At 33.7% G+C, this 23,900-nt stretch overlaps 4 protein-coding genes across 5 annotated transcripts in view; 2 read left to right on the top strand and 2 right to left on the bottom strand.

The window, feature by feature from the left end:
* Positions 1-6,760, bottom strand: part of LOC126974025 (DNA replication ATP-dependent helicase/nuclease DNA2) — a 28,688-nt gene extending 21,928 nt beyond the window's left edge. The window contains exons 1-8 of one of the 2 annotated variants that reach the window (XM_050821392.1): positions 6,174-6,742; positions 5,667-6,108; positions 5,376-5,467; positions 5,001-5,137; positions 3,402-3,612; positions 2,161-2,382; positions 1,369-1,501; positions 677-836 (exon numbers count right to left, since the gene is read on the bottom strand). In XM_050821392.1, the coding sequence (XP_050677349.1) occupies positions 677-836; positions 1,369-1,501; positions 2,161-2,382; positions 3,402-3,612; positions 5,001-5,137; positions 5,376-5,467; positions 5,667-6,108; positions 6,174-6,305 (1,529 nt within the window). In that variant the 5' untranslated portion in view covers positions 6,306-6,742. Of the gene's footprint in view, positions 1-676; positions 837-1,368; positions 1,502-2,160; positions 2,383-3,401; positions 3,613-5,000; positions 5,138-5,375; positions 5,468-5,666; positions 6,109-6,173 lie in introns of those variants that run through there. The other variant, XM_050821393.1, reaches the window with a different exon arrangement.
* LOC126974034 (probable 18S rRNA (guanine-N(7))-methyltransferase) lies at positions 6,752-9,705 on the top strand. Its single transcript, XM_050821407.1, has 6 exons — positions 6,752-6,919; positions 6,987-7,024; positions 7,107-7,285; positions 7,753-7,946; positions 8,537-8,726; positions 9,463-9,705. Exons 1-6 carry the CDS (start codon positions 6,881-6,883, stop codon positions 9,654-9,656), a joined length of 834 nt encoding a protein of 277 aa, XP_050677364.1. The 5' UTR covers positions 6,752-6,880; the 3' UTR covers positions 9,657-9,705.
* Positions 9,647-10,471, bottom strand: LOC126974039 (ATP synthase subunit C lysine N-methyltransferase). Its single transcript, XM_050821411.1, has one exon. The coding sequence runs from the start codon at positions 10,300-10,302 to the stop codon at positions 9,709-9,711; it is 594 nt and encodes a 197-aa protein (XP_050677368.1). The 5' UTR covers positions 10,303-10,471; the 3' UTR covers positions 9,647-9,708.
* A 10,688-nt stretch (positions 10,472-21,159) lies between these two features.
* The window catches only part of LOC126974035 (phosphatidylinositol transfer protein alpha isoform), a 34,521-nt gene continuing 31,780 nt past the window's right edge, over positions 21,160-23,900 (top strand). The window contains exons 1-2 of the mRNA XM_050821408.1: positions 21,160-21,343; positions 21,593-21,623. Coding sequence (XP_050677365.1) covers positions 21,327-21,343; positions 21,593-21,623 — 48 coding nt within the window. The 5' untranslated portion in view covers positions 21,160-21,326. The remainder of the gene's footprint in view (positions 21,344-21,592; positions 21,624-23,900) is intronic.

The raw sequence follows: 23,900 nt of genomic DNA, 5'->3' as shown, positions 1-23,900 counted from the left end.
GGTTATATTTAGAACCACCAGTGGGAGGCTCCTTTGCACCGGATGCCGGCTAGATTATGCGTACCACTACGCACGTGCCGTGAAGCAGTAATTTGTAAGCATTACTGTGTTTTCGGTCTAAAGGGAAATTACTGGGCAAATGAGACTTGACATCTTATGTCTCAAGGTGACGAGCGCAGTTGTAGTACCGCTCAGAATTTTTGGATATTTCAATACTTTTGAGCGGCATTGCAATGTAACGGGCAGGGCGTATCAATTACCATCGGCTGAAAGTCCTGCTCGTCTCGTCGTATTTTCATAAAAAAAAGATAATCTTTTTTTTTATGAAAATATCTTTTCTAATTATCAATGTTCACATAATGCCTATAGTTACTTACAGTTTGTATTGAATAATGTACCCTACCTACCTACTGTACTCCATAACTCTTTTGAGGTTTTATATAATTTGTTAACTTCTACATTTCGTAAAATGCTTAAGTTGTAAATATTTATTTAAAAGAGTGGCCATATGTTGACTGCCACTTCTTCTCGTTAAAGCTCAACCTTTTCAAAGTGGTAATAAATGGTAAAATGTATTAATAAATTTGACATTTATTAGCGTTAATTTTTGACCTATAAATGAATAAAATATTTTATTTTAGATATAAATAAAAATGAAAGTTTTTTATTAACATACTTCAAATAAAGCAGTAATCCTCTTTGTGAGGCCATCGATGGATCCTCGTTCCTCTGCAGACTCATCATCATTCCATACAGTATGAGCTGCCCGCGATGCTCAGCCGACCCTGAAGCTCTGCCACTCTTCAACTCAAGTGCTACTACTTCACTACTTTTGCCTGAATTTGATATAAAATCATAAATTATTCAAAATCAAAATGGAAAGAATCGGAAAGGTGGAAGATAAACCAAAACAGAACCTAACAGTGAAAGATAAAGAAAATAAGAAATGTTTAGTGGAGGTCAACACACAAGCAAATTGAACCAACAAACTGAACGCCAAAAAAATTTATCTTTACAATATGTTATGTTTTTTAAAGTGATAACCCTCACTTCTAGGATTAATACACAAATAAAATTTGAAAAACAAAATTTTATGAAATGTAAAGTAGATCCTGTAGATGAAGCCACAACCTGAGAGTTGTACAAAGCAAACAGAATTTTATAACGAGGCAGTACTCGAACGGTTGGCTCAGTTGGTTAGAGCACCGGCACGGAACGCCGTAGATTGTGGGTTCTAGTCCCGCATCGTTCATAAAATTTTGTTTTTCAAATTTTATTTGTCTAAATTTATCTTTAATTTTAAAAAAGCAAACCATGATTTATTTCATTTGTGATTGGAATTAAAGGCTTTTAATTTTATTGTTTTACCTCCTTTCTCGTGTATAGTAACTTGTAATGTGGCATCAATTTTTCCTTTTAGACCTAATTTTGGACAGCAAATGTTTTCTTCTATATCCAGTACTTTGTCAATATGCCCATTCCACTTTGCTTTCTGACTGGGCTAAATAGAAATAATAATATTAAATATTTTTTTAGTTTCATTCTTTCACATGACTTATCCAATACCAAATTAATTGAATAACTAAATTATTAACACAATTTTTTCAACCAAATTAATACCAATTTAAATATGTATGAGGCACGTAAGAAGTAAAATAAATATTTATCAGTCCAAAAAGTCTGTTTGATATTTGATCTATGGTATGGTACCTCTATATTGGTGATATGCTTGTATCTTGTGCTTACTTCCCAGAATCCTGTTTTATTTCTGTGATAATGCTACCCTGTTAACCTAGTCCTGTCCGAATTTTATATTTCTTTTTATACTCCAATCCTTTTCCTACAATCTACGTTCTACTGTGTCTATAGACAGCTAATATAATATTCAGAGGCTTGTATTCGTTTGACTTTTGCCACTGACCAACCGGTTTAACAGTCGCACGCTATGTACCAATGTTTTGGGTATTCACTTTTATATGTGTGTTTATTCTAGGCTTTATAAGGTCGGCAACGCTATTCTGATTCCTCTTGTGTTACAATAGAGTTTATGCTGTGGTGATCACATACATCAAGTGATCCATATTTTGATCTGTGCTTGTATGTCCCTCTTTTGTATAAAAGAAAGTTAAATTATATAACTAATATTTTTAAAAATCTCACCTTTAAACTAGGTTTTTTATAGGTCTGCATAAAATCTGCCAGCGGTGGAACATATACATCCATATTCGCTCTTGCCTCAGATTCAGTAATGCCACAATCATACAACATTTGTATCGAGTCTTTTATAATGTCATCACATTGTGTGCGTAACTCTTTTACGTCAAGTATGTCTGATGTCAGAGCTTTTTGGACTAGCTCATGTATGAGGATACCAACCGTCATCTGTAAAATACGATATTCATTAATGATAATCAATCATTTATAAATTATTAAAGCTTGTAATTACTTAGTTTTTGCACAAAGTAACATTTTTTGTTATCCAAATGCTTTACAGATTACCTGGTTAAGAAATGAAGCTTATTATGGACAAATATGTCGAACTGTAAATAAAACTCATTACAAAACTCTGTCAACACAGAAATAGTAAAATGAAGTGTAGATATGGTAGAGGAAGTTGAAACTTCCTCTAATGTACAACTTTATGCCACATACAACCAAAATACGGAATACGTTTCCTCGCGCGGTGTCTGCAGGACAATACTACAATAAAAAGCGCGTACACCATCCTCAAAGGCCGGTAGCGTCGGTGTTGTATTAATATAAGGGGCATCCATTAATTACGTAAGCTGTTCTAGGGGGGAGGGAAGCAATATTTCACAATCTTGGGGGGATCTAGCAGAAAACGGTGTAAAATTGCGCGAAGAATTATTTATAAAATATGGCCAAATCTGACACAATAGTGTTTGTGGTATTCGTCCGAACCCTGTAGAGCAGCCAAGTAGCACTCGATTGTTTAAGCACTATCAACCAGCTGTGTCGACAGACAGACATTTATTGGAAATCACTTGGATATGTAGATTACAGTAGTAACTCTTGCGGCCGTGCACGAGTCTCCATGGATTGGATTAAAATAAATATTTTCTTAATTTTTGTATAATATTTATTATTTACTTTTATAATTGTGATTTTAAATGACGGTAAAATAATATTCACAAACTAGTTTCTCCTAATCTTCAATAAAAGTAATAGAACAAGTTGGGTGTGTGTTTTATTTTCTCTATAATTCAATATGTTTTGGCTGTAAACATACCTACAAAACCAAGGGGAGAGGGGGTCGAGAAATTCTCATAAGTGGCTTACATAATTAATGGACATCCCCTAACATTAACATTAGTTAACACTTACGTCCGTTTGTCCTCCTCTACCATATTATATTAAATCTTTTTTATTGGAGTACTCACTGCAGTGTTAGCAGAATCTATCCCTCGCCATCGCTCCTGTAACACAGCTTTTCTCTTGCAGAATACTCCAGCCACTACACTGGTTGTTGATATCAAATGGTCAGGCCTCAGAGATAAAAGCCCACTTGTATTGTTAATCACAAAACTACCAGATGCATTTCTACTGGCCAATATACTGACAATCTCACCCTCCTGAAGTGGTGTATTCATCCTTTAAATACATGTTAAACTATTAAAAATTTGATGGATTTTAACACAATCAACATAGTAGCTATGATAATAAAATTTTAATCCATATAAGACTGAGGCATCAAATTTGTTATGCCAATAGCTACTATTCAGCAGGTTGATGGATGGGGTAAAACAAGTTATGCCCAGTTTAACTCCTAGAAGATGCAAGTTTTGTTTTGTGTCTATATTTCTTTAAATATCCTGGTGATCTTAGTAAGGATACAACACCAAAGTGTGTATTGTCATAGTCTTTTGCAACATGCAAATTTGCAAGTAGATCATTTTATGTCTTGAAGTGGGTGACCATCACTTTTTAAGATTCCGTAACATACTGGCAAAGCTTGTATAAAGTGAATATAAAAACAAGAGATCAAAATTACAGTTATGCCTGTTTTCAAGTAAGTCAGGGTATTAATCACGGATCTGGAAACTAAAGAAATAACAATAATTAGAATTTGACAAAAAATTAGATAATACAAAATACATAATTGCATAGCAAAGTTATTCTGATGTAGAAGGCTTCATACATAACTAGTTATGAAGCCTTATACAGCAAGTACAATACAACTAAGTTTAGTTAGGCTAGGACCTTGCTGTATCACTCAAACAGAAGACAAATTGACGAGATCCGAAAATCATGTAATAGTGTGTTCAGGTAATTCGGAGTTAAGCAACTGAATTATCATAGGTCATCGATATATGTGTGCAGATATTGAAGCAAATAAGATGTCTTAAAAAACGTGGAAATGATGTTGAAAGATTCTGTGACATTAATAGTTACATACAGGTAACACTTATATACCTAAAGTGCTATAAAAACCGATAAAATGGCACTTGTTGTCTGCTGATCTTTGGCAACACTCCTCTTAATGTCTTGGCTAGTAGGGGTCTTATACTGAGTCTTCAAATATTGAAACTATTGGCAATGACAGTCATCAGGAAGGCAAATAAGCAAATAGAAAATGGAGACATTAATAACTATAATATAACCATTTTAACACTCTACAAAGTGCATTACAAGATCACACCACACACAACAACTGAAAATTTGTGAACACCATTAATTGGATGTGTGGAGAGGAATTCCTCTGAAAAACAATTTATAAAGAACTTTCTTCCACAGCCAATCAAGCTATGAAATAATCTTCCATGCATTGTGTTTCTTGCATGGGTATCTTTAAAAATGATGACCTATAATCTGACATGACTCTGCATTGTAATTTTAAAAGACAGTGGAAAAGTAACTTTGACATTAGGTTATAAGTTAAATTCCATTAACTATTGTGTCAAATAGTTATGTTATATTTCAATAAAAGAATATAGGTAACATTAACAATGGATAGTGAACAAATAAAAATAATGTCTCACCAAACACCTTCAATTAAGCAAGTGCCTTTCTCCTTCTTATTATTTTTCAACTTAATTTCCATTCTTGAGGGTTGATGTGTCACTTGTAATACTTCACAGCGCTGTATTATGGTGAGATCCAAGTCCTCCTTAATATCCTACAAAAACAAAAAACTGCAAAATCAATATAAACAGTTAAATCTCAATAATATCAGGTCTAGGACAATGTAATGGGCCTCAGCAGCAGCTTCATATGCCTGATCAACATACTTCACCGAATGAATTAGGAGACTGGTGACTTAAATAAGATAACACCACTATCAGGCAGAGTAAGTCTTTAGAAATTAGTTTAGAAGATATCACACTAACATTTCAAATGAATAAATTAGCACCCACCTCTTCAACTCCTTCAAAGTCCCATTCATCTGTAAACAATTCATCATCTTGGAAACTATTTAATATTTTAGATGGAGATTCAGTTGCTGTACCTGAAATAATTTTTGATTATAGAGTAGATGAATAGGTAGTTTTTGACATTCAATAAACAATTTAAAATCCTATTTTGAATAATAATAGGCCAATATCAAACCAATAAAAATGTGTTTTATCTAAACAATTTGACTGACAAAAATTATCCTGGAAAACTTCCATCAAGTTGTTTTATATTTTCTTTAAAATACTTCTTACCATAATTTATACATTTTTCAGGTGTCTTAATTTTTTCTCTTTGTGCTTCAGATTCTTGAATACATGATTTACTCATTTTAAACGAAGAAAAGTCAGGACCATTGTTTTTTATTAATTCATGATTTATAGAAGTTAATGGTGATCTTCTTTGAGTGCCATTAACTTTAATATTGGATGGGTCAAGTGCCTCACTCTCATTTTTGTCTTCCAGTTTATTTGCTTCAAAATTATTATCTTCAGCAGACAGATAATCATTTTTCTTTATTTTTTTAAGACTTACTTCTGAATTTTCCTTTCGAATATTGGAAATAGAGTCTACTTTGACGGGAGATATTTCTTTACGTTTTCCAATATTAATTTTTGTGTTATGTGATCCTTCACATGTTGCAGCTTTAAAAAACTGAGTTATGGGCTTCTGCGTGCTTGCAATTTTTGGCTGAGCCTAAAGATAAACAAACGTTGAGCTAGTATTAGAAAATTAATCGAAAATAAATAGTTTAGACTTACCTTTTTTAAGCTTAGCCCTTTCGGCATTTCATATAAATTAGGTTGAAGCCCTATAAAGATTACTCTATAATTAAATGTACACTTTACAAAAAATAAATATGGTAAATAAACAGTGCCAGTATATTCATGCATTGATAGTTTATTTAAAAAATAAGTAAATATTCCTATTTTATTTTTGATTAAAGCATAAAATTAATTTATCCTATCCATTGCAATACGTTCATGTATTCGCTTTGTTAAAAAAACTAAAAAGTAATTTAAAATTTTAATTTTTGAACATTTTCACTGAATTTGTAAGACGTGAATTTCTTAACATATTTCCCGCGTTATCAATGATTGTAAGTGTCAACTGTCATCACAGAACACTATACTGTCATTGTGATTGGCTCCATTCACAAGTTTTCCACTTCTTTGTCGTCACTGATCATACATACATATGGACAAGGGAAACTAGCGTAGAAATAAAACTAGCATGTCTTTGTACGTCGTACAGCCATTCAAGTTAACTATAAGTACTCTGTGGTATTTAGAATGTGAGAGTAAAAAATATATTCTTTGGTACAGACTACAGAGTTTTCACTGTCACAAACATGTGTTTACGTTTTTATATTTTGGAGGTTGTCCGTTGTTTTGTTGCTACAAAAATTAATACTCAACAACAAGTTATAAAATTTATTTGAAAGATTTTACTTAAATACATTTTTAAAATGTCTAAAAGACCTGAACACCAAGCACCTCCCGAACTGGTAATATATTGTATGAAAATCTGTTCAAAATATATTTAAACCTGAAGTAATTTATAATATTTTTCAGTTTTACAATGAAGAAGAAGCAAGAAAGTATACACAAAAGTAAGTCCTGCTTGAGCCTTTCGTGGGGATGATAAGAAATTAAATTCATTTAACTTAAATTCATTTCAACTTATATTTTTAGCTCCCGCATAATAGATATTCAGGCACAAATGACTGAAAGATGCATTGAATTGCTCCTCCTTCCTGAAGAAACATCCTGCCTCCTGCTAGATATTGGATGTGGTTCTGGATTGTCTGGAGCTGTTTTAGAAGAAAATGGTCATATGTGGATGGGAATAGATATTTCTGAAGCTATGTTAGGTTTGCTTTATAAAATGTATAAGGTTATAACTGCAATTAATTGTGTATTACCTATACTTAATTAGGAACTTTTGAATGCTTATATGATTGTTATATACACACCATACAATTTCTAGGGCAGCAACACTCATATGCTTTCTTTGTTGTTGCACTTATCATTAGATCACCTACGCACTCCTTTATTTTCCTCTTCCTTATAAAAACATTGTTGCTAAAATCTATTGAAATAAAAATCTAATGTTCTGTAACAATTATTTTCATATTTTTTATACTCACCATGATTTTTATCAACATTTTCATCTCAAGAATGGTATTGATATTATGTATATTGTATCTGACTCATTATTTTATAAATAAAATATAGAAATATTTATTGTAATACATACTTTTTAAAATAATGTATTAAAACCTAAAATTGCTAATGAAGGTAATTATTTTTAGAATAAAATTTCAACAAACTTTCACAGATGTGGCACTTGAAAGGGAAATAGAAGGAGACTTAGTATTAGCTGATATGGGACAGGGAGTACCATTTAGAGCTGGAAGTTTTGATGGTGCTGTGTCAGTCTCAGCAGTACAGTGGCTATTTAATGCAGATAAGAAATCTCATAAGCCTGTAAAGAGATTATACCAGTTCTTCAGCTCATTATATGCTTCTTTGGTGAGAACAAGTAATTACTTATTTTATGAGTAGGAGGCTCCTTTGCATAGAATGCTGGTTAGGTTAGTACTACTTCTGTATCTTTGTTCTTATGTTTGAAAGGCACCATAGCTTGTAAATATACTAGGCAACTGTGAACTAATATCTAAAATTTGTTATTTTTAAGTGATTTTCACTTCTGGAGGGCTGGTATTTGGAACCTATACCTAAAGATATAAGTTCAAAACCCTGAATAATCCTTAAATATATACATAGATTCAATTTGTATAATATCTTATATTATCTATCTACTTAATGAGTGAAGTATGTCACAATTTTGAGTTTCAAAAATCAACATTGCCATGTGAAACTGTTTAAGTAATATTTTCCGATTATTTTATTGATCAACTCTTTCCAAACCTATTAACTGCTCTCATCATTCTGTGCAGTGTTCCCATAATGATGAAAAAAAGCATTTTGCATATTGTAATACTACAGTACAAGTAGATACTTGATGTCACTTCTTTTTATGCTAAGGTTTAGTTAAACTTACCTAACAAATTATCTCATTAAATTTTAGATATTCTCACTTTCATATTTTTTTATTCTAGTCTAGATCTGCCAGAGCCGTTTTTCAATTCTATCCGGAAAATGAAAGCCAGATGGAACTTTTAACATCCCAAGCTATGAAAGCTGGCTTCTATGGAGGTGTAGTTATAGATTATCCTAATTCAGCTAAAGCAAAAAAGTTCTTTTTAGTTTTGATGACTGGTGGATCAGCACCTCTACCAAAAGCCTTAGGTAAAAAAATATTATTATTATGTTATCGTATAATTATTCTGTATGTTACACATGCTAATTTGAGTTTGTGACTTAATCATTGATTGGTGATTTAATCGATTTAATAGATGTTTCAAAAAATATGGTCTTAACAAAAACTTAACTTCACATGTAAATGCTGTTTTATCAACATCATTATCAATAAGATTAATATCACAAATACACAGTATAAAGTATTTGTTAATTTTACCTTAAATAACCCATAATTTTATAAAGAAGTTTTATACCTCATGAAGACACAATAATAAAGTTGTCTTTTTTAAATTGCTGTACTGGATTAAAAATGTCATCTATAGCACCTAGAAATGAAGGAGAATAAGGGGATGGCCTCATTGATGATTATATTTAAGTTGGTGACCCATAATAGTTAGATAATATCCAGAGCTGACATGTAATACTTTTAGTACATACATACATGACTGGTTCTGTGCAGCCCACATAAATTGTAGGTTTTAAATGATGGGCTAGGAGTTTCTTATGAGGCCTTCTCCCTGTGTCAAAGCCCTTTTACGAATGGATGTAGGTCCATGTCATACAATCATGTAAGGAGTAGGCAGAGATATCATACTTCCATTTGCCACACTCCCAACATACTTGCCCAGCTTGTTCTTTTTAGTGTATAGTTTATTCATCAGCAAATAAAGGCTGTTTCTATTTTATATCCTTGCCGGTTTTATTTTTTAATTTTTTCCTACAGGAACAGAAAGTGGGGAAGAGAGTAATTTACAAGTCATGTATGCTAGAAGGGAGGCATCTAAAAGAGCAAGAGGAAAACCTTTAAAAAATACAAAAGCATGGCTGTTAGAAAAGAAAGAAAGAAGGAGGAAACAGGGAAAAGAAACAAGGCCAGATACCAAATATACTGGAAGGAAAAGAAGTGGTCGTTTTTAGAATTATTTGTATTTAGCTACTTTATATTATTGAATATTAATTACATAAATCTTTATCGATTGACTACATACTTCCAAACAGTATCAACACCTTGTCCAATTATTTCTTTTGGCACCATATTTGGTAATGGAAATCTACATGCAACCACTACAGTTCCATTATCTACTTCTTGAATCACTTTTTTTTCAAAGTCAGGCATCATCTGGTCCACACCAAATATTACAATGTTATTGTAAGGTTTTAAATCAAAAGTCCATAAGTTGCACTTGTAAAATCTTGTATTTTTATACTGATTATTAATTAGAGCTACTATACGGGAATAATAGACAAGCACTCTATTTAATTCAACCCCGTCTGCTTTAAATCCAAGTCTGGAGGCTGAAAAGACTATTCTACCATCTCCTGAACCAATGTCTATTAATTTTCCAGTATGACCCTTCAATGCCTTAGAGACATTTATTAACTGTTCAGTTGTAGCTGGAACATAGGGTAGGCAAATTTTCCGAAAAGCAGGCGAAATAAAGGGCAAACATACTACGCTAACACCAAGAGCTAGGCCACCTGTAGTATATATTAAACTCTTTCCTACGTAAGACAATGTCGTGCTTGATTTTGAAGTAGAATTCTCAAGTAGCTTTAAATCCATTGTAGAATCTGTGCTAATCTTCAACCATTATGAACATAATGGTAAATTGTGATTAAAAACTGAGTTTAGATTATTATTCGTTAAAAGTCAATAACATTTTTGTTGGTTATCTAATTTACACAGAACACTTCTACTAACGAATTTAGTAAATATTTTATATAATAAAATAGACACTATACAGTGCTACCAACTCTCAAAAATTTATCTCCTTATGGCTGATTTACACGTATTAAGTTGCCAAGTCTTAACTAAATTTCAAGCGACTTAATTTTAAGTAACCGTTTACACGTAAAAATACTAAATAACTAGTTGAACTCATTTATTCGCTCAAGATATGTATTATGTTGATCTAATACTCTTTATTTCTGCTTCAACTTCTTTAACACCAAAATTTGCAATCGCCATGGCTGACGCTATAGCGGCAAGACGATGTTGTTTTGCTTGCTTATTTCTGTAATTTAAGCTTTTAATATTCCATAAACAATCGTCCTTTATGTATTCTTCAATGAACTTTATTGTCGTGTCTTCCGTCCACTTCGACATTTTCGAAAGATTTTTATTTATAAATTAAGTAGGAACTACGTTGCAATCACTCCGCCAGCTTATGCTTTTCACTTAAATTTAACAAAATTTTGCCTGTCCAAACGTGTCAAGTGATTAACCACGCCCACCAACTTAACCGAAAAATAGACAAAATTCTATTCTACCTTGTTTACTTGCAACTTCTTACTAAATTCACTGTTTAAACGGATTAAGTCACATAAAATTAAGTTAAAATTTAGTAAATTTTTAGTCAACTTGATACGTGTAAATCAGCCTTTAGAGTCCCAATCAAAAACCCCTAAAATCACCACAACTTCTACAGATTCCCTCTAGAAAATTGTTATTATTTATAAAATAAATAATTAAATATTTTTAAATAAATAATACATAAAAAATAATAAAATATAATTAAACGAACATTAAATTTTATACAATCAATAAATAATTTCCTTCAGCAACATTTTTTTTTTTAAATTCTTTATTTAAAACTTCAAATAACAAATTATCTTCAGATTCTGATATTTTAAAAATCATAAACGCTTTTTATTCAACTCTGCACTCTTAGGATCAAGCAATCGCACTAGATGTCGTTAAAGCGGTATGTATAAAAATGAATATGATAAGCTAGATTATATTATCCCTGGGCCTATCCTATTACACCTTTATTTTGCTTAATTTGAAATAAAAAGAATTTCTTTGAAGTTATAAAAATCCCATTCCACATTTTTTCCCCCTAAATTTGATGGGTGTATCCCCTAAGTTGGGAACCGTGAGAGTATAGATATACTTTGATGACAGATGAAGATGGTAAACAATAAGAATGTAAATACTACATACGAAACGGGTTGGGATTACCTTACCAACCCATCGTTTACACCAAGAAACAAATTGAATAATTGTTTTATAATAAACTTGTAGAACACTTTTCAAAACATAATTATTTGATCTAAACATGTATTGCAATTGTCTGAAACAATCTTTCGTTCACACTGTGCTGCCAACAAGTATAAAACACACTGCGTTTACATTTAGGTCTGCGACATGTTTGATTCAGTCTGAGACATTGACAGATCTGGCAAAGGCATTCAATCGTATTTGGCAATAGGGTCTTCTTTAGAAACTCCCATTATTATGTGTAAGTGGACTACCAGCTTCACTGGGCGAAGCATGCAGGTCGTTGTCAATCGATATTAATCAAGTCCGAAATACGTGAACGCTGAGTACCCCAAGGTTATATATGTGCTATCTCCTATAATGATTCTTCTATCAATCAATGATATCATTGATTTACAGTGCTCTGTGAACTACGCGGTCATTTGGCGTTGCGTAGAGACACAGAGACGTAGAGACATACAGTAGATACATCAATCCACACATACCGTAAATAAAATAAAGGCATAATGCGAGCATTTTATTAGTTATTATAAAAAATATATCTATATATATAGTCACTTTAAATTAAAAAAATAAATAAACATTAATCAGATTTCCCGGTGAGAGGATCATCCAGACACCACAAGCAGCGCCCGTTCACGAGCATGGCGCATGGACCAGCCATCGCGTCCCTCGACCATATTTAAGATAATGTTCATCTATATAGTACTATAGCGATACTCACTAAAATGCCTTTTATCATAGAGGTCTTACACATAGAAGAAGAAATTAGTGACTTTTGGTTACTATGACTACAAAGCAGTTATTACGTTGTCATGCTTATAAAAAGTTGTAATTGATTTATAAAATTGTTTTCTTATATTAAATAATGGTGAATGCACTGATTTGCTCATAGTCTACTGCTGATACTCTGCTCTATCTCATATAACAGGTTATGGGCCCAGAAACGGGAATAAAAGAGAAAAATGAGTAATCACGTGCACATAGAACAATTGAAAAGAGAAAACTACGATACATGGAGGATCCATGCAAAAGCCGTACTATTAAAACTTGGCGTTTGGAGCTATGTTTCGAATAAAATTAAGAGACCAACGCGAGAAGGTGATGCATTGAATGACTATATGGAAAAAGATGAGTTAGCATTAGCCGAGCTATTTCTCATAATATCACCGGGCGAATTAAGACAAGTTAAAAATTGTCAAACCAGTAAAGATGTCTTGGATACACTAGAAAGCATATATTATAGCAAAGGTCCTGCAAGAAAAGCAAGCCTATTAAAAGAGTTGATATTGAAGAAGATGAAAGATGGTGATAATATTGTCAATCACTTGAATAAATTTATGGATATCGTCGATAAACTAGCAGATATGGACATACCAATTAATAAAGATCTTCTTAGTATTATGATGCTTTACAGCTTACCTGAATCTTTTGAAAATTTTAGAATTGCAATAGAATCCAGGGATGATCTACCAGATCCAGGCAACTTGAAAATAAAGATAATTGAAGAAGCTGAGGCAAGAAAAAATATAGCTAGTACAAGTGAACAAAACTCTGAACAAGACGCGCTGTATAGTAGACAACGTGGCAAAAATATAAACTTTATTGTTAAATGTTTTAAATGCAAAAAGAAAGGACACAAAGCTCATGAATGCTGGTCAAAAGTGGACCGAGTTAATAAAAATAATGCAAGTCTATGTTGCTTAGAAGAAACATGCCTAAATACGTCTGATAATAAAGAAAAAATTAAGAAATGGTGTCTTGACAGCGGATGTACGTCACATATGAGTCATGAATTGAAAAGATTCATTAATATGGACAAAGCTGATAACAAAACGTTAAGGTTAGCATCAGAAAACTGTCTTGCACAAATCGAAGGACGAGGTCCAGCAAAACTTTACACCTATAAAATACCAAATCTGAAACTAACTGAAGCCTTGTACGTACCATCGCTGACTACAAATCTAATGTCAGTTGGAAAAATAACAGACAAAGGTGGAACAGTTTTATTTAAACAAAAAAATGCTATCGTGATGCGAAACAATAAAATTCTGTTAAAAGCAGAGAGACATTCAGACGGTTTGTACTACGTTAAAGAAAACATAGAAGAGAAAGCTAATTACTGCGAAGCAAGCAAAATGCAGCAATGGCATAGAAAGTTAGCACATCTAAATGAAGGACAAATGAGAATAGCACTTGATAAGAAAATTATGGAAGGCTTAGAATTCAATAAAAGTGACACAGTTAAAGACTGTGAAGTCTGTGCTAAAGGCAAAGCAACAAAACTACCGTTTAATGCACCTAAAAATGAGCAACGTACAAATGAAAGATTAGAAATTGTGCATACTGATGTATGTGGTCCCATGAGGCAGCCATCGAAAGGGGGTTCCAAATACTTCATCACATTTACAGATGATTATTCAAGATATACAAGAGTATATACAATGAAAACTAAGGATGAAACTCTATCAAAATTTAAGGAATTCAAAAATGAGGCTGAAAGATTTACCAAAAAGAAGATAGTATGCTTACAAAGTGACAATGGGACAGAATATATTAACAATAATTTTGACAAATATTTGAAGGAGAATGGCATCAAAAGGAGACTTTCCGCACCATACACGCCAGAACAGAATGGCTTAGCAGAAAGAAAAAATAGGACATTGCTTGATAAAGCTAGATGTATGTTGATAGACGCCAATATGAAAGAAGTTTTTTGGGCTGAAGCTATTAATACAGCTAACTACATGGCAAACCGTAGTCCTTGCACAAGTATTGATAACGCGACTCCATTTGGAAAATGGGTAAAGAGAGTTCCGTCTGTAAGACATTTTCACATATTCGGAACTAAGGCGTTTGTACATAAAAATGGAAAGAAAAATGGAAATTTGAAGCCAGGGCGACACCTGGAATTTTTGTAGGATATTCGGGAAATCACAACGCATACCGGATTTTCAACCCAAAAACAGACCAGGTAATGATTAGCAGAGATGTCAAAATACTGGACAAAATGATCAAAGAGATGAATGAAAACGAGATCAAAGGAGAACAAAAACAAGATGTAGTTAATAAAAAGGAAATAGAAATTATATTTTCTCTTGAAAAAGAAAATGTAGAAGATAATAAAGATTTGAAAGAACATGAAATTGATGAAACTGACCAGGAATTGGACAATGATGAAATATTTCTTGACGCAAATACAGAAACAGATGAAATAGATCCGACTAGTTCTACTGATAAAAGACAGAGAAAACCACCAGCATGGCATCAAGATTATGAGATGGATGCTGAACAATCATTCCTCTGTGAAATAGACGAGAACATGGATGAATGGGAAGATGCAATAATAAGCGAGATTGAATCTCATCTTAAAAATAATACTATGAAAATTGTACACAGGAACGAAAGCAAAAATTTGATTGATAGTAAAATGATTTTAAAATATAAATATAATGCAATGGGAGAAATAGATAGACGAAAAGCACGACTTGTGGCGCGTGGGTTTAATCAGAAAGAAGGAAATGATTACACTGAAACATTTGCACCTGTTGCAAAAATGAGTACTCTTAGAGTACTTATTGCACATGCAATTGAAAATAAATTTAAGTTATCCCAACTAGACGTGTGTACTGCATTTTTAAACGGCGATTTAGATGAACAAATTTATATGAAGTAGCTGAAAAATCTGGATAAATATTTAAAATACATAATTACACATGGAAAAGACATAGAGTTGATTAAAAAAAGCAAAAGAAATGCTTTTAGATATAAATAGATATAAAAATAATGGGATATGTCAACTAAACAATGCCATATATGGTTTGAAACAAGCAGGAAGACAATGGTTCTTAAAGTTACATGAGAAATTGTTGGAAATCGGATTTAAGAATTCTTCAGCGGATCCTTGCTTGTATATATTAGAAAAAGGAGGAGAAAAGCTGTTTGCAAACATTTATGTGGATGACTTAATACTAGCATATAAATCAGAAATGTTGTTACGAGAAGTCAAAACAAAACTGCAAAAAGTTTTTGAGTTACGAGATATGGGTTCACTCCATCATTGCCTGGGCATACAATTCACCCATGTAGGGGGAGAAATAACATTGTCACAGGAGAATTATATTGAAAATTTAATAAATAAGTTCAACATGGCTGAATGTAAGCCAGTGTCAACGCCCATGGAGTCTGGTCTAAAACTGGAGAAGGGTAATGGACTCACAGAGATGGAGAATATACCATACCAAATGTTAATTAGATCTCTAATGTACTTCGCTGTAGCCACAAGACCAGATATAATGTTTGCTGTTAGTTATTTGAGCCAATATAATACATGTTTTGATAATACACATTGGCAAGCTGCAAAAAGGGTGATTCGTTATTTAAAAGGAACGAAGAATGTAACCATCAGATATAAACAATCAGGAATGGCACTAACATGCATGGCTGACGCTGACTGGGCGGCATGTACCGTTGACCGTTGTTCATATACCGGTTATATTTTTAAGTATGGTGGTGACCTTATCAGTTATGCATCAAAGAAACAAAGAACAGTGGCTTTGTCAACAGCAGAAGCCGAATATATGGCGATGACAGAAGCAACGAAGGAAGCTTTACACTTGAAATATTTGTTGGAAGATATTGGAGTTTTCCAACAAACTGTTACGATCTATAATGATAATTTGGCTGCACAGATGTTAGCAAACAATCAAATGACTGGTAAGAGATCGAAACAATCAGCATAAAGGAACATTTTATACGGGATTGTGTCCAGAAGAAATTAGTGACCATCCGTTACAAGAACACAGAGCATATGGAGGCAGACCTTTTTACAAAGGCATTACCACGATTGTTAAAGCTTCTAAAGATGATAGGCGTCACTCAGACCTGAAGGTCATCGTGAGGGGGAGTATCATAGAGGTCTTACTCATAGATGAAGAAATTAGTGACTTTTGGTTACTATGACTACAAAGCAGTTATTACGTTGTCATGCTTATAAAAAGTTGTAATTAATTTATAAAATTGTTTTCTTATATTAAATAATGGTGAATGCACTGATTTGCTCATAGTCTACTGCTGATACTCTGCTCTATCTCATATAACACATTTTCTTACAATTTGACATTTTTTAAATTTTAAATAAAAAGCTCAAACTCTTTAGGCTTTCTTATCCATTTGAAATATTTAACTATAATTACACTTATTAATCTGAGGCAAACATGTAACACCCTAGGAGCTCAGTCTCAAGGTTATTTATATCCAGATATTCTGATATTTTATAATACGCTTTTGTTTACAACTTTTCCTTCAGAACTGATTTATATTCGTTGAAAAGTAAGTTCTGTATGTCAACAGGGACCTTATTGTAAAAAAATATACAGATAAAGTAACGTTCAAAGACCCTTGAATAAATTTGTGTCTTTATGAAGTCCACATAACCAGCAAGCTTATCCCTATTTCTAGTATTAACATTATGAGTGTCCCTATTTTTCGTAAACAAATATATATTTTTTCTACATAAACAAGGTTTTCATATATGTATTGCGATGTTACAGTTAAAATATTTATTTCCTTAAATTTATTTCTTAATGACACTCTTGGTCCTAACTTATAGTTGGCATGGCACGAATGCCTCGTTTTTGCAGTGTGAAAATAGTCTTAATATCAGCAGCATGTCCCCAAAGTAAGATGTCACATGCCATCAGACTATGAAAATAGCTGAAGTTGACTAGCCTCGCGTTTTTTCATCCGTAAGTTGCCGAATTTTTTTAATTCGTTTTCTCATTTAATTTAGTTCGCCAATTAAAAATATGAGGACCCCACACACTTGAATTGTTGAACACATTCAAATGCCTTGGATAAGTCACAGAAGATTCCAACGGCATCCTGAGAATATGTCCAGGCTTCAAAAATTTGCTGAATAAGCTCAATACCAGCGTCTGTCTATTCTAAAATAACCTCTTCAAATATTTTACGTAGCGTCCTTAGAATAGATATAAGTCTAAAATTTGTGGGGTCAGAAGAACTACCAGTTACTAAATAATGGATTGATTTTACTCTGCTTCATCAAATCAGGAAACACATTACTGTCAGCAATATAATCAGCTAAGGTGTGAATTATTTTAACTGAAAAGCCATCAAGATCAGCAACCTTTTTCAATTCTATTGATTGAAAAGCTTCCATTACATCATTTTTATAAACATGAGTGAATTTGAACTCTTTATACATTAATTTATACACTAAAAGTTTTGCACTTCTAGGTAATCGGAACTATTTGAATTTCGAATGTTATATTTTTTTAAAACGTTGCAACCTTCTTAGTAATAAAAAAAACAATTGGCGGGAAATCATTTTTTTTTATGGAATAGGAGGACAAACGAGCGTACGGGTCACCTGGTGTAAAGTTATCACCTCCGCCCACATTCTCTTGCAACACCAGAGGAATCACAGGAGCGATGCCGGCCTTTATATTCTACCGCATTTATCACGGTGAGTGCTCAGAGGAGCTGTTCGGGTTGATTCCAGTGGCCGAATTTCACCACCGGACATTATGTGCAAAGTACCATCCTCATCACGTAGACGTCTGGCATTCCACAACACTTTGTGAAATCAACTACCGGCAGCAGTCTTCCCAAACAGATACGACTTAGGGACCTTCAAGAAAAAAGCATACTCCCACCTTAAAGGCTGGCAACGCATTTCTTGACACACCTGTTGTTGCGGGTGTCTATGGGCGGTTGCCTCACCTCTCCCCATCCTGTGAGCCTCTTACCCGTTTGCCCCCTCTCATAAAAAAAAGGTGTGCGCGCTTTTTTTGAAGGTACCCATGCCGTATCGTCTCGGAAACACTGCACAGGGAAGTTCATTCCACAGCTTTGTAGTACGTGAAAGAAAGAGAATCCTTGAAAACTACTGTGGAGCACCGCCACACATTCAGATGGTGGGGATGATATCCTAACTTGTGACATGTCGTGCGAAAGTGGAATTCAGCCGCAAGAATCATTTAAACAGCTCTTCGGAACACTCCCTGTGATGAATGCGGTAGAAGACGCACAATGAAGCGAAGTCTCTACGCAACGCCAAGTGATCCAGCCGTTCACAGACCACTAGGTCCCCGACAATTCGAGCTGCTCTGCGTTGTACGCAGTCAAATGACTCGAGCTGATACTGGGGTGCGCCAGACCAGAGATGACAGCAATACTGCATGTGTGGCTGGACCTGCGCTTTGTAGAGCGCTAGAATGTGGGCGCGGCTTGAAGTATTGCCGTGCTCTATCAGACTCCTAGCTTCTTCGAAGCCAATTTAGCTTTGCCATCCAGATGGCCACGGAATTGGCAATCGCTCGAGATTTCGAGACCCAGTATTCCGATACAAGGCGAGGCTTTAAGGGAAGTGTTGTCGAAGTGCGGTGATACGGCAAATGGGGGTTTTTTTTAGTGGTAAACGCGCATACTTGAGTCTTCTGGGGGTAAAATTAGACAAGGTTCAATTTACCCCATTCCGCGACCTTCTCAAGAGAGGACTCGATAGAAGACACAAAATTCTTCCGGCACTGGTCGACGATTTCTCGAGAGACACCTGCATGTTCCGTGTATACAGTGCTGTCGTCTACATAGCAATATATGTTGGAGGTGTCCAACATATCATTGATAAGCAGAAGAAACAGCATGGGAGATAGCAAATAGTCTTGGGGCACTCCAGCGTTCACGGGCTTCGGGTTCGAGCAATAACCGTCGACAACGACCCGTATACTGCACCTAGTGAGGAAGCTGGAGGTCCACTTTTATAAGCTCTCGGGAAGCCCAAATGATGGAAATTTTGATAGGAGCGCCTTGTGCCATACACGATCAAACGCCTTCGCTATATCCAGACCAACTGCCAGGATATCAGGGCTTCCCCCTTGCTTTCAATAGCGATCGCCCATCTATGTGTTTGGTATACCAGAAGATCGCCTGTCGACCGACTATAGCGAAAGCCGTACTGCCGGTCGTTGATCAACTGGTGACCCTCTAAGTACATCAAGAGCTGGTGGTTAATTATGCTCTCCATGATTTTGGAGAGTAGGGAGGTAATACCAATAGGCCTGTAGGTGTCCGGATCCGAACTGTCTCCTTTTTTTTTGGATCGGATGGGCAAGGGCTTCCATGAGTAAGGGACTACGCCTAAGAGTGTCGGAATAAACGCGTTAGCACCGGCGTCAACTGCGTTTTTTTTTATCACACATCAAATGTTTAAAGTTCTACGTGCGCAACGAAAATGGAATTAAGTAAGATGATATTTAATGATTTCAAAAGTTCTCTCTCTCCACAAGACTGTGCCACTCGTCTTCAAAATGTTTTTATGAGAGAAGTACCTTGCTTGAGCACCGTGAGGCGATGGTTTGCTGAATTTGAGAGAGATCAGGTTTCTTTACATGACGAGTTTCTTGAAGAGCGGCCTTCAACTATCGTCAACGAAAATAACATTATTTTACTACTGTTAAGCGGTTAAATAAGAAAACCCGCGCATTACCTGTGAGACAATTCGAGGACTATTGGTTGTTCAAATTCACTCATGCTAATGAAAATGATGAAATGGAAGCCTTTCAATCAGTAGAATTGAAAAAGATTGACGATCTTAATGGTTTCAGTTCAAATAATTCACTCACACAATTTAACATATGTGTTGACAGTAATGTGTTTCCTGATTCTAGCGACGCTAAGTAAAATATTTGAAAAGGTTTTTTCATTCTTATTTGGTTTCTCGGGGGATCACTCAACAACAGATGCTGGTGTTGAGCTTATTCAGCAAATTTTTGAAGCCTGGGAAATTTCTCAGGATGCTGTTGGAATCTTCTATGACTTATCCAAGGAATTTGAATGTGTTCAACATGAAATTTTAATCAGTATATAATTAAAATGACATCAAAAAGAATTGTAAAGGAATCAATTTTGAGAAAATAACTGCCTTTTATGCCTTTAATAGAGGCAATAGCAGTCAACCTGTAGCTAACAGTAACGAGATGTAACTTCTTGTAGGGTTGGAAAAAGACTGACATCAATGGGTTCGGTACTATGAATATGAGTGGACGATGACTGATGGCTGAGAGATGTTTATGTCAAAGACTAAGTATATTATAATGTGATGATCCCAGCAACACTAAGGAAAGCTTATGGTTTTCCCTTTCGTTCTAACAAACCTATAAGTTGGATGTTAGACGTATACTGAGTAGGCATTCGTCTAAATGCTAATATATAAATGTTTTAAAATATTTATTTTGAAACAAAACAAGTCACTTTATATTCTTAATATATTGAATAATTTTGATAATTGTATTTCTTAGATTAAAAAGACATACAAAAAGGGCATTGACAGAAACAAGAAAATTGAACGCATCTTAACTGTTGACGTAATATCCGCTTTAAATTGAAGCTTATTTGAAGCATGCGCATTGTCATTTTCAGTCATTAGTTGGCCAAAGATTTATGAATTTCTGAAATCTCACATATTATATCATTTATTAGGCCATCGCTCAATATTATTACTGTGATAAGTTTAGTATATTTTCGGACTTTTATTCTAATGTGCTTATAAGTGAAAAAATATCAAGATGCTTATCAAGGAATAGTAAGTACTAAGGTTAAGCAGTGTACAGAAAATAAATCGATTTTTATACATTGTACATATTTTATTTGTTGCAAGGCGATATTTTAAACGATGATGAGGCTTTCAATGAAATATTTGTTTATATAATAAAATTAGTTCTGAAACATAAATATAGAAGATAAGTAAATATAAACATTCAGAACGCAAATAAATTCATTATTTCAATACTAATAATATATTTCATAAGCTAATGTCTTGATTATTTTTCAGCCGTGTTACTCTTCCATTAACTGTAGAAGAGGTAAGTGAATTATTATACACTTTTTGCATAAAAAAAATTGAATGTGTTATTGTGTACCTACATTTGTTTATGAATTGGATTACTAAATTTCATTTCCATTGTCTAATTTCTTGAGTTGAAAGCTTTGTGTTCTTTAATTATATGTTTTCTGAAAATATATTGAGGTAAAGTTATTCAAAGCTTAAAACTTTTTGTTTTTATCTTACCTTTGTCAATACAGAATTATATGACAGGGAGAAAAAAAATTAAAGTAGGAGTAACTTTACACTATTTTTTAATTAAAGACAGTGTAACTTTTTTATATATATATTATATTAGTTACCATAATATTTAAAAACGATAATTCAAATATGATGTGTAAATATATATGTATGTAAAATAATAATAATATGTAAAACAGCAAATCATAAACAAATTTTGTGCAATTTAAAATAGCTATTCTAACATTGATTAATATACCTATCATTATGAATAATATAATATTATACCTATTATAATACACACATGATGTCCATAAATTTAGTCTTACTTTTTAAATAACTTATTTATTACAAATCTGTTATTTTTCTGTATATAATAAAATAAATAATAGTTAAAAAAAAAATTAAAAGCAGGCTTATATAAAATTCGACTAAAAAATAGAAAATAAATTTAAATTGAAAATAGTGTGAAAAAATATATTTTATTGTAAAAAAAGCGTGGGGTGCTTTTTAAGATATTATTACTTCTACATCCCAAGGTGAAGCTAATATAAAGCGTATAAAAAAACTGACAGCATACTCAAAATCTCTTAAGTATTCTATTCAGCCCAACTTTTTTTGTTAATTTAATAAGAGCTGTAGGAGTTGGAGTCGTATTACATTCTTCTCATCACTTCTACTGTGCATTGCTCAAACTTTAAATTTTGCATACAATTTACATAAATCAAATTTTAATTCAAAGCTTCTAAAATAAAAAAGTAATGTATTGTAACACAAGTAGAAACGATTCAACTAATGATTCCATATTACCACAAAAATACCTTGTAAATCAGATACCAATTCATACAGGTGTATGTTAGAATAATATTATATTAATTACTAAGTTATTAACAGCTGTGATGGAAGACATCTTTAAGACTTAAACTTGCATGATGGGCAAAAAAAACAATGGTTATTACTTAAACTACATCAAGTAATGACTTTAAATCATGAAATTCAGATATTTTACATTTAAGAAATTCAGATCTTATGATGTATTAGACCAGTGCCGGAAGAAACTTGTCTTTTCAATCAAGTCCTCTCTCAAGATCGCAGAATGGGGTAAAATGAACCTTGTCTAATTTAATCCTCAGAATACTCAAGTTTGCATCCCATTAAAAAACCCCATTTGTCATATCACCACTCTTCCACAACACTTCCCTAAAAGCTTCGTCTCGTATTGGAATACTGGGTCTCGGAATCTCGATGTTGCATAGATGTTGTCACTTCATTGTGTGTCTTTGACCTTATCTATCAAGGAGAGTGTTCCGATGAGTGATTGACCTGATTGCCGCCAAATTCCATCTTCGCATGACACATTACAAATTAAGTTATCATCCCCACCATCTGGTTGTGTGGCGTTCCTCCACACTGCAGTGTTCAAGAACTTTCTTCACATACAACCAACCTGTGGAATGAGCTTCCTTGTGCAGTGTTTCAATAATAATACAATAAGTGTAGTTAAAAAAAAGTCGCACATTATTCTAAAGGGCCGGCAACACTCTTGTTATTCCTCTGGTTTTGCAAGAAAATGTGTGCCTCACGATGATCACCTTACATCAGGTGACCCTTACACACATTTGTGCTCTCTTGCATAAAAAATGGAACCCATGAGTAATTGTGAAACCCCTCAAACTTTTATAGGTATACCAAAAGTAATCTTTTAGTATTTTTAAGAACAAGGAATGGCGAAATAATATATGAACCACACTGAAAGCTCTTAGAAAATTAACATTGCATGAAGTAATAACTTGCTAAAACCTTAACTGCTCTTTTCACAATCATTGTAACAACAGTTGAATGTAGTCGGTTGAACAGAACAGTCACTCAGTTATGTATCCAGGAGAGGCCAACCAACTGGAAAAAATAGGAGCTAGCTCTGAACTTCTAGAAGTAGCTGGTCTGGTTGTACTAACCAAACAGACTTGCAAGCAAAATGGATCCGATTGAGGAGTTCAATGGTGGAAAACAGAAGCCGTCACATTGTGCACGAATCACCAAGAAAAACAGTGGGCCCACCTCCATCATGTGTGACAAT

This window comes from Leptidea sinapis, chromosome 31, assembly GCF_905404315.1.
Source record: "Leptidea sinapis chromosome 31, ilLepSina1.1, whole genome shotgun sequence".
In the NCBI taxonomy this organism is placed as follows: Eukaryota; Metazoa; Arthropoda; class Insecta; order Lepidoptera; family Pieridae; genus Leptidea; species Leptidea sinapis.
This window is presented reverse-complemented; position numbering and strand designations above follow the sequence as displayed.